This window comes from Mandrillus leucophaeus, unplaced genomic scaffold (genome assembly GCF_000951045.1).
Source record: "Mandrillus leucophaeus isolate KB7577 unplaced genomic scaffold, Mleu.le_1.0 Scaffold68, whole genome shotgun sequence".
Lineage (NCBI taxonomy): Eukaryota > Metazoa > Chordata > Mammalia > Primates > Cercopithecidae > Mandrillus > Mandrillus leucophaeus.
The window spans coordinates 2,134,040-2,144,391 of NW_012107363.1; the positions used below are offsets into that span (position 1 = coordinate 2,134,040).

Consider the following 10,352-nt stretch of genomic DNA (forward strand, 5'->3'; position numbering starts at 1 on the left):
AGCCCCGTCTCCAGAAGCCTTGCCAAACGCGCTCCGTCCTCACTCAGGGACCACTGCCCTGGCACTCCCTTTGCCACAGCTTGGGATTTTCCAGGGCTGGATTTGAATTATTTCCAACAAATGGCAGCTACTGTGTGGATTTCACTGGATTCAGATGTTCCCAAAGTCATTCTGCAGAGCACAAGCCAGTCCTCAGAGCAGAAATAAGCCCACGTCTAAGGGCTCTCATGCAGGTTGGCCCAGAGCCTCCCGGAGATACTGACTGAGAGAGGCCCCTCGGCAGCTGATGTTTAGAGACCCTAAATTCTGGCAGGGAGTGGTGTCGCTGTACCTCTCTTTGAGAACCTTGGAACCCACTGATTTCTGCCTTTTACTTTCTGTTAACACCACAGGTGATCTTGATCCTGACGAAGTACTACCACGCAGACATGGGGAAGGTTCTGGAAAGTTCGCTGTGGCGGTAAGTCAGCCCGATGGCAGGCCTTTCTCTTATGCACCTGCGCGCCGTCTTCCCAGGCTCTCTGCTGAGGATTGAGATCCAAACACCTCGCTGTCATAGCCCCTGTGAGTCGGTGGCCGCGCAACTTTTCTTTGGCTAGAAAATGCATAAGGGAAAAGTTGAAAGTAGCTTCACAGTTTGGGCAGTGGGTATAAATTGCACTGCGGAATAGACAACTGTTCAGAAAGCATCTTGGCTTTCTTCTCTTTTCTTTCTGTTTTTCTCCCCGCTTCCTTTCTTTCCTCCCCGGAGGAGGAGGGTTTGCATTGTGAATTCAGGTCAGTGCACAATTTCCCTTCGCTTGTGCTCAGAACTTCACACGTAGCTCCTGGAGTCCACCAAAGGCTCTGATTATGCTCATTGTTTGGACACTTTTCTTTCTTCCAGGCTTAGCCAAAGAGCTTGGTAAATAAATAAGCTGCTGGCGATGGGGGATATCTCTTCATGTGTGAAATGTGAATCCAGCCCAGGAACATTAGGTTGCCCCTTTGATGTTTTAAATGAGATGAGGAAGAAGGAGGTTTTGAGAACCCATTTTGGTTGGTTCCCAGCCTCTGGGCTGTGGTTTCAAAGCTTTTCTCCCGCAAAAGATTCTCTTTCTTCCGTGCACCGATTACCACCTCCATGTTCTCAGGGTGTGAAACCATTTTGCTTTCCAACATATGTTTCTCAAGTAATAATTAATTCATTTTTCTATTTGAAATCCATAAAAAGATGTCTGTCCCTGCTGATCAGGACCTTGAATTGGTTTACTTTCCATTTTGGCTTTGCTTTTAGCTAAGGGGTTTGGTGATTCATTCTGTGGGTTCTTACTGAGGGATTTCTGCGATGCGCTGGGAAGTTATTGAAACAGTGTCTCGAGTTGGGTTCTTGCTTTGCTGTAGAAGGAATGACATCGCCTGGAGCCCACGGGCCTGGTCATCTGTGCTGCTAATGAAGCCAAGCTCAGGGGTTAAGACCCTCACAGTCCCCTGAGTGGTCCTCACCTGCTCCCCAGCAGAAACACGTTTCCTAGAAGCTCCTCTCAGTGTGGCTTCACCTCCCAGACCCACTGGTCTCCTCTAATTCCATCGTCACCACCAGAAAGCGGGGGGTGAGTGATGGGCGGCGTCCCTGTGTAGAGGACGGATGTTCCCTGCCACGGCCTCCCGTTGCTTTATGTACCGGTGGGTTGCTTTGAAAATGTCTCGTTCCTCCAGTGCTGGGCAAGGCGGCGTTCACTGCTTCCAGACAAGAGCAGAAAACCGTGTAAGCTCTGTGGGCCTGTGAAATCTCATTGCTGCTCTTTGAAAATGTAAGTTCCAAGGCCCGTTTTGGGGCCAACACTCCTGGACAGGGAAGGCCGAGGGAGGGTGCCCTCGCTGCTGGGCAGGGGGTCTCAGGGCGGGTTCCTCGGTGACAAAGCAGGTGGAGATGGTCAAGTCTTCTCCTCCTTCCAGCAAAGGCCCTCCGTTACCTGAGTCGTCCCAACTCCAGCACGGCTGTCAAGCACTGGGCCGCAGCCCTCCTTGGCATGGAGGGATCTGCCTGGGGCTACTCACCTCAGAAGTTTCCAGAGCACCTGCTTCCCTCCCCTCACTGCAGCCTCTCAGTGTGGCTGGACGTGGAGGCAGTGAGACTGTCTGAAGCGTCGTCTGAACAGGGAGCGATCTTTCCCGGTGTGATCTGCACTTACACGACAGAGTTGCTGGCTCCGTTCACGTTTGCTGGAGTCCTTGTGCGGTGGAGGTGGGGTGGGACTGACTGTGTCTGGCATGGGACCCAAGACCCCTCACTTACAGGCTCCAGACAGGATTCCTCAGAAGCAGGTGGCAGCGGAGAGGCCAAACCACCCACTCACAGCTGCTCCAAAGGCCGGGTAATGGGGGCTTCCTTCTTCTCCAGATAACCTCCGTCCATATCTGTTAAATGGGGATAAGATGCCCCGAGGGGAAGTTGTGAGAACCGAATGAGGAAATGTGTGAAATGTCCCTAGAACAGTACATGATCTGAATTCAGTTTTTCTCTGAAGCAAGTTGACAGATTTTAATTTTCCGTGTTCCCTTCTCATCACCGTCTCTCATCACCAGCTGTTTCTTTGCCGTTATTAAAAATGCATGCAGAGACATTAGTCATCTCACCAAAGTTCATCCACATCCCTACCCATCGGAGCCGTTCCTTTCTTTGTTTGTATTATCTTTTCTGATGCTAACATATTTATATAGGTAGAGACACAGAATGCAGGCTTTTTTTTTTTATCATTTATAAAATATGTTTCTCGTTTTTCCATGTAGTGACAGGGTCTGCGTCGTCATTTCTTTTATGGCTGGTATGAGCCCCTGGAGTTGGTTCACTCTAATACTTAGCTGTCCCCTTATTGATGCTGCCATAAAAAATTTAAGCAGGTAGTTTTCCTTTTCATTTTGTTCCCTGGGATGAATCAGTTACATGACTGAACTAGGGAGTGTGAGTGGATTTACAGCTGCTGTGCGGTGGCATTCAATTCTTCCTCAAGACGAACATGCATTCCCACCCAGGCAGTGCCCTGCATCCTGCCAGCGACTTTTCTAACTCCTGCTCGTTTGACAGGAGGAGCCGAGGGCAGGAAGCGGACAGCATCATTGCTTTAATTTGCATTTTTTTTTTTTTTGTTTCCTAGTGAGGAGGAGCAGTTTTCTGTGTTAATTACTACTCGCATTTTCTCCTTTGCACATTACCTGCTCCTGTCCTCACCCTCTGTTTTGGGACTCATGCAGGAAGTTGGTGTTGAGAGTTGAGAGCCTGCCATTGGCCTCCTCCCGCCCCCGCCCTGTGTCTGTGTTTCAGGCCTCTGTGGATGGAAGGCTGGCGGTGCCCTCGTCTGGAGAGCACATATTAAATAGGGCTATTAAAGACACAATTAATGAATGTGCACTGCGTCTCCTAAGAATCCTTCTGTGTAATTGGAATAGATACACTGTTAATGACAGGTACGGTGTTTTCATTCTGGAAGTGGCTCTCTGAAATCTAAGCTGAATGTGTTTTTAATTGTCCTGCATTTAACCGGCCCCTCGTCAGCGGCACCCCCTCCTGGCTTCCATGATGGTCCAGTGCTCTGCCCCTTTCTTCTTGTGGTGGTGATGGGGGTCTTCTGCTCAATCCCGGGCCCCCTTGAATCGGTGCAAAAGGCTGGAGGTGAGGAGGGGAGCACCATTCTTCCCTGGAAAGCCCCTGGTTGGCATCAGGTTTGAAGTGTGCAGTGCATGCTCCTCCACGTAGTCTCGCTCACACAAGCCACAGAAGCCACAGAGGGTTGAGCAAAGCCCGATGTGTAGACTGTGGGGTCTTAGCAGAGGCACAAAGAAGTCACTTAGAAAAGCCCTTAAAAAGCGCTGCAGCTTGGGCCAGCCAGGGAAGGTGTGGGTTCAGGGTAGGTCCTCCCAGAGGTTTCCCGGGGGAGGAGCACGGGAACAGCAGATCTAGTGCAGTACTTCTCAGGTTCCAGAGGCACTCAGGGCTCCTGGGATATTCCTGCAAGGAGCACATAGTCAGACTCCACTGGTTTCCCGGGTGGCCCAAGACTTTGAATTTCTAACAAGCTCCCGAGTGCTGCCCATGCTGCTGGTCTGGGGACCGTACTTCAAGTAGCTAGAGGTTGGGCTGGTTAGGACTGAGGTTTAAAATCCTTCCAGGGTACTTGAAATAACATACAAGCCATACCCCCTGCAAAGACCCCACCCCTGGCTCCTACCCCATCCCCAGTCTCAGCTCCTCCCACTCCACCTCTTACTGTTCAGTGTCCAGTGACAGTAGCCTCTTGGCTGACCCTGGACTACACCGAGCTCAGTCCTTGTAAGGGCCTGTGCATGCTATGGCTGCTGCCTGGAGTGCACGTGGCACCAACCCCAGGTACTGGATCCTGTCCCCTATTCAGTCTCCCCATAAACCTCTTTTCTTCAAAGAAGCTTCCCTCACTACTCAGTGCAAAGATGCCCCCAGGCATTCTTCACAACCTCTCTCATTGAAGTGTGGGAGTTCCTGTTTATGGTTTCCCCACCCCCCGCCCCACCACCACCCCTAGAACATAGGCTGGTTGAGGATGTGAGCATGGAGACCTGCCAGGTTTATCTTATTGACTAAATCCCTGGAACCAAACTCAGATCTGGCACAGGAGATACATGGTGGGCACTGGATGAATAGATTGATGGATGGTTGGATGGATGGATGGATGGATGGATGGATGGATGGATGGGTAGATGGATAGATGGATGGACAGATGGATGAATGGATTGATAGATAGATGGATGGACAGATGGATGGATGGATGGATGGATGGACAAATGTATGAATGGATTGATAGATGGATGAATGGATGGATGGATGGACAGATGGATGAAAGGATTGATAGATGGATGGAAAAATGGATGGGTGGATGGATGGGCAGATGGATGGATGGACAGATGGATGAATGATGGAAGAATAGATGGATAGATTAATGGATGGATGGATGGATGGACAGATGGATGAATGGATAGATAGATGTATGGATGAATGGATGGATGGATGGACAAATGGATGAATGGATAGATGGATAGATGAATGGAAGCATGGATGGATGAATGGACAGATGGATGAATGGATTGATAGATGAATAGATGAAATGATGGACAGATGGATGGATGGATGGACAGATGGACAGATGAATGAATGGACTGATGGATGAATGGATGGATAATGGGCAGATGAATGGATGGATAAATGGATGGACTGATAGATGGACAGATGGATGAATGGATTGACGGATAGATAGATGAACAGATGGATATATGGATGGATGGGTGGGTGGATAGATGGACAGATGGATGGGTGAATGGAAGAAAGGATGGATGGTGGTGTGGTTTTTGGGAAACACTGCTGAGACCTAGAAGACCCTTTACATTTACAAGGTCATCTTAGGGGATGCTGTGGAAGCCAGGAAATTAGAGTTGGCTCTTATTCTTTCAGGAGGAGGAAGAGGGTCCTGCAAGCATTCTGAGCTAGAGAGAAAGCTTACCTTGGGCTGCTCCCTATGCCCTGCCTCCTGCTGTGATGCAGCCTCAGGGATCACCCTTGCTTTACACCGAGAACGGCTGTTGGGCAGAGTGGATTTGAAACACAGGGACAGTCCTATAGACCAGGGGATTCTGTTCCTGTGCCATCCCTAAACCAGGACCACACTAATGCTGGGCCAACCCTACCACTTCCTGGGTGCATTTGACTTCAAGCAGGACCTTCATCCAGGGGCAGTCTCAGGATAATTGGAAGTGGAACTGGTCCCAGGTTTTCTATAGGATAACTTGGTTGAATCCTCTCCTTTTTGTTAGGGATAGGAAGTGATTCTTTTTCTTTATCTTCACTTTAATTAATAAATCTTGAACATATCCTGAAAAGTACAGACCATAGTAGGACACATGCCCAGGTACCCACGAAAGAGAGCCAAGTGAGTGTTCACTAAATAATCCATAATTCCCTTCGTCCCAGTCTCCCTTGTGGTTAGTTTGGGGTCGCATAATTAGTGCGGGCCAGTGGATGGTGAGCAGGAATAATGTGGGTGCCACTGAAATTTAGGGCCTCAGTTTTTACCACACCAGAGCCCAGTCCAGCTCAATGCCTGTAATCTAGCTGTCATCAATGTCAATTTTTTCCCTATATGTTTCGAATTGCTGTCTCTCAAAGAAATACACTAAGATAGATTCTGATGAAGTTCAACTCTCTCCTCCATCCTCTCACACCCATCCTCACCACCCACCTGGAAGTAACCTCTACCCTGAAATTGGTGTGGATCATCCCCCTTTTATATTAAAAACATAAAACACAATATACAAATCATAATTTATCTTGATTGTCGTCTGTATGTATATATGTATGTCTACCTGCAATCAATATGTTCTACTGCTTAGCTTGTTTTGCAAAGAATGACATTACTTTGCCTTTTGAAGTTTGCTTTATCTGCCCAACTTTGTGTAGGTAATTTGTCCATGTAGCACGTGTAATCTATTTGATTTATATTTTCCCCTGATGTGGGAGTGCTAGGATTTCTATCCTGAGATTTTTGCCACTCCAATCAGGGCTGCAGCAAGCATCTGTGAACACATCTCCAGTCAGATGCTTGGATAGGGTGGAAGGTGTGTGCGTGACTTCCTTTTTCTCTACCTATTGCTAACTTATCTGTGAGGTGACTCACTGCTCCACACCTTGGAGTTATCAGACTTTCCATGTTTGCACTCAAGTGGGTGTGAGATTACAGCTTAATCTTGCTATTTTGCATCTTCCTGATACCTGGAAAGATGGAACATATTTTTCTGTTTATTGACTTTTTGATTCTCCTCCTCTGTGACTCATCTGCTCATATCTCATGCCTGTCTTTTTACACTTGGGTTGCTTAACTTTTTCTTGACCCCTACCTCTCCACTCTGAAAAGCTTATGTCATTTCCAGGCCCCTTACTTTTAAGATATGCCCTCCAAATGTGTCTTGAACTCCTGCCAGGTGCAATTCATTCTTTCCCGACACCTTCTAAGAAGGTTTCCTCCTAAGAATGTTTTACCATGCCACATTTATGTCTCAAAGTGCAATTGTTAGAATAGCAATTCTGACGGATGGTGTATTAGTCAGCTATTATAGCCATAATGCTGTATAACAAACCACCGCCAAACCCAGTGGCATGCACTCAGCATTTATTCTCACAATTCTGTGTTGACTGTAGTTTGGTTGCTTTGGTCAAGGCTTGGCTGGGTGTTCAGGCTGCTGGCTGGTGGGCTTAGGTCTGCTTCATATCTGTTTGTGCTTGGACCCAAGTTGATAGGAACAGGACATAGGCCACCAGGACATGTTCTTCTCATGCCAAACACCAGAGCTCAGGAGCCAAGCTCAACCACACAAGCACATTTTAAGACTTCTGCTCACATCATATTTGCTAGGGTTCCATTTGCCACAGCCATGGTCAGGTTCAACATCAGTGGGGCAGGGGGAGTACAGTTTGAGGAGGTTGGTGGGGTGGAGGGAAGGGAATGCTTCCTGAATGGTAATTTAAGGTATTTCAAGTAATAACTGTTTCCAGAAAATACATATTGTGTGGTCATATTTGATAAATATATTTTAGGGAAGAAAGTTTCAGATTTACTTACAGTAGGATTTGTTAAAGTCTCTGATACACTAATACACGTTATACTTCTCCAGGAGAAGGTTATACAACATTTCTCAGTCTCAGTTAATTCTGTAATCTTTAATTTTTATTTATTATTTTTGTTTATATAAATTTACGAGGTACAAGTACAATTTTGTTACATGTGTAGATTGCATAATGGTGAAGTCAGGGCTTTTAGAGTATTCGTCACCCGAATACTGTGAACTGCACACATGAAGTAATTTTGGATATTCCACCCCTCCATACCCCTTCACAATTCCAAGTCTCCACTGTCTGTCATTCTCTCTGCCTCCATATGTATATATTTTTTAGTACCCATTTATGAATGAGGACATGTGGTATTTATCTTTCTGGGTCTGCCTTGTTTCACTTAAGATGACAACCTCCATTTCTATTTATGTTGCTGCAGAAGACATGATCTCATTCATGTTCATGGCTGAGTAGTCTTCCATTGTGTATATATGCCACATTTTCTTTATCCAGTAATCCACTGATAGACACTTGAGTTGATTCCACATCTTTTCTATTGTGAATAGTGCTGCGATAAACATGAGTACAGGTATCTTTTTGATATCCTAATTTCTTTTCCCTTTTCCTCCGGGTAGATACCTAGTAGTGAGATTGCTGGATCTAATGGTAATTCTACTTTTAGGTATTTGAGCAATCTCTAAACAGTTTTCCATAGAGGCTGTACTAACTTATATTTCCATGAACAGTGTACAAGAGTTGCACTGTTCCATATCCTCACCAACATCTGTTATTTTTTGTCTTTTTATTAATACCCTTCTGACTGGTGTAAGATGATATCTTATTGTGGATCTAATTTGCATTTCTCTGATGATTGGTGATGTTGAGCATTTTTTCATCTGTCCATCGACCATGTGTATTTCTTTTGAAATATGTCTATTTGTGTCCTTTGCTCACTTTTAAATATGATTATTTGGTTGTTGTTGTTGTTGTTGAGTTGTTTGAGTTCCTTATAAAGTCTAGATATTAATCCCCTGTTGGATGAATAGTTTGCAGATACTTTCTCCCATTCTGTAGGTTGTCTGTTCACACTGTTGGTTATTTCTTTTGCTGTGTGGAAGTTTTTTAGTTTAATTAAGGCCTATTTGCCTATTTTTGTTTTATTTGCCTGTGCTTTTGTGGTCTGAGTCATAAATTCTTTGCCTAGACAAATATTCAGAAGGACTTTCCCTAGGTTTTCTTCTAGCATTTTTATAGTTTTGGACATTACATTAAAATCTTTAATCCATCTTGAGTTGATTTTTGTATGTGATGAGAGATCGGGGTCCATTTTCATTCTTCTGTGTAGGACAATTCAGTTTTCCCAGCACCATTTATTGAAGAGTGTGTGTTTTTCCTAATTATGTTTTTGTCAGCTTTGGCAAAGATGAGTTGGCTGTAAATATGTGGCTTTATTTCTGGGTTCTACATTCTGTTGCATTGGTTTATGTGTCTGTTTTTATAACAGTACCATGCTGTTTTGGTTACTGTAGCCTTGTAATATAATTTGAAGTCAGGTAACGTGGTGCCTCCAGCTTTGTTCTTCTTGCTTAGGATTTCTTTTGCTATGTGGGCTCTTTTGGGGTTCCATTTGAATTTAGGGTTATTTGTTCTAATTCTGTGAAAAATGATGTTGATATTTTGTTAGGAATTGCATTGAACCTGTAGATTGCTTTGGAATGTATGGTCATTTTAACAGTATTAATTCTTCTAATCCATAAGTATGAAATGTGTTTTCACTTGTGTCATCTACAATTTCTGAAGAGGTGTTTTGTAGTTTTCCTTGTAGAGATCTTTCACTTCCTTAGTTAAATTTATTTGTAGGTATTTTTCTGGTAGCAGTTTTAAATGGTTTTGCCTTCTTGATTTCATTCTTAGCTAGATCATTATTGGTGTAAAGAAACACTGCTGATTTTTGTTCATTGATTTTATATCCTGCAACTTTATTTTATCATTTATCAAATCTGTTTTTTCATGGAGTCTTTAGTTTTTAAAATAAAGACTAGTCTTTAGTCTTAATTTTAACTTTCATTTATCAAATCTGTTTTTTCATGGAGTCTTTAGTTTTTCCAGCTATAAGATCATGTCTTGAGTCAACAGGGATAATTTTACTTTCTGTTTTCCAATTTGGATGCCTTTCATTTCTCTCTTGGCTGATTGCTGTGGCCAAGACTTCCAGTACTATGTTGAATAGGAGTGGTGAAAGTGAGCATCTTGGTCTTGCTCCAGTTCTTAGACGAAATACTTCCAACTTTTCCCCGTTCAGTATAATGTTGGCTGTGGGTTTGTTGTATATGGCTTTAATATTTTGAAGTATATTCCTTCTATGCCTAGTTTGTACGTGATGTGTCACATTTATTGATTTGCATATGTTAAACCATCATTGCATGCTTAGTATAAAATCCACTTGATCGTGGTGTATTATCTTTGTGATGTGTTGTTGGATTCAGTTTGCTAGCATTATGTTGAGGATTTTTGGATCATTATTCATCAGTGATACTGGCCTGTAGTTTTTTTTGTTGTGTCCGTGTCTGGTTTTGATATCAGGGCAATGCTGGCTTCAGAGAATGAGTTTGGAAGTATTCCCTCCTCTTCAGTTATTTTTGAGCAGTTTGAGTAGGATTGGTATTAGTTCTTCTTTAAATGTTTGGTAGAATTTAGTGGTGAAACCACTGGGTCCTAGGCTTTTTTTTTTTTTTTTTTT

At 44.3% G+C, this 10,352-nt stretch overlaps 1 protein-coding gene across 1 annotated transcript in view; it reads left to right on the forward strand.

The window, feature by feature from the left end:
• Positions 1-10,352, forward strand: part of SORCS2 (sortilin-related VPS10 domain containing receptor 2) — a 408,600-nt gene that overhangs the window by 20,137 nt on the left and 378,111 nt on the right. The window contains exon 4 of the mRNA XM_012002189.1: positions 393-460. Within this exon, the coding sequence (XP_011857579.1) occupies positions 393-460 (68 nt within the window). The remainder of the gene's footprint in view (positions 1-392; positions 461-10,352) is intronic.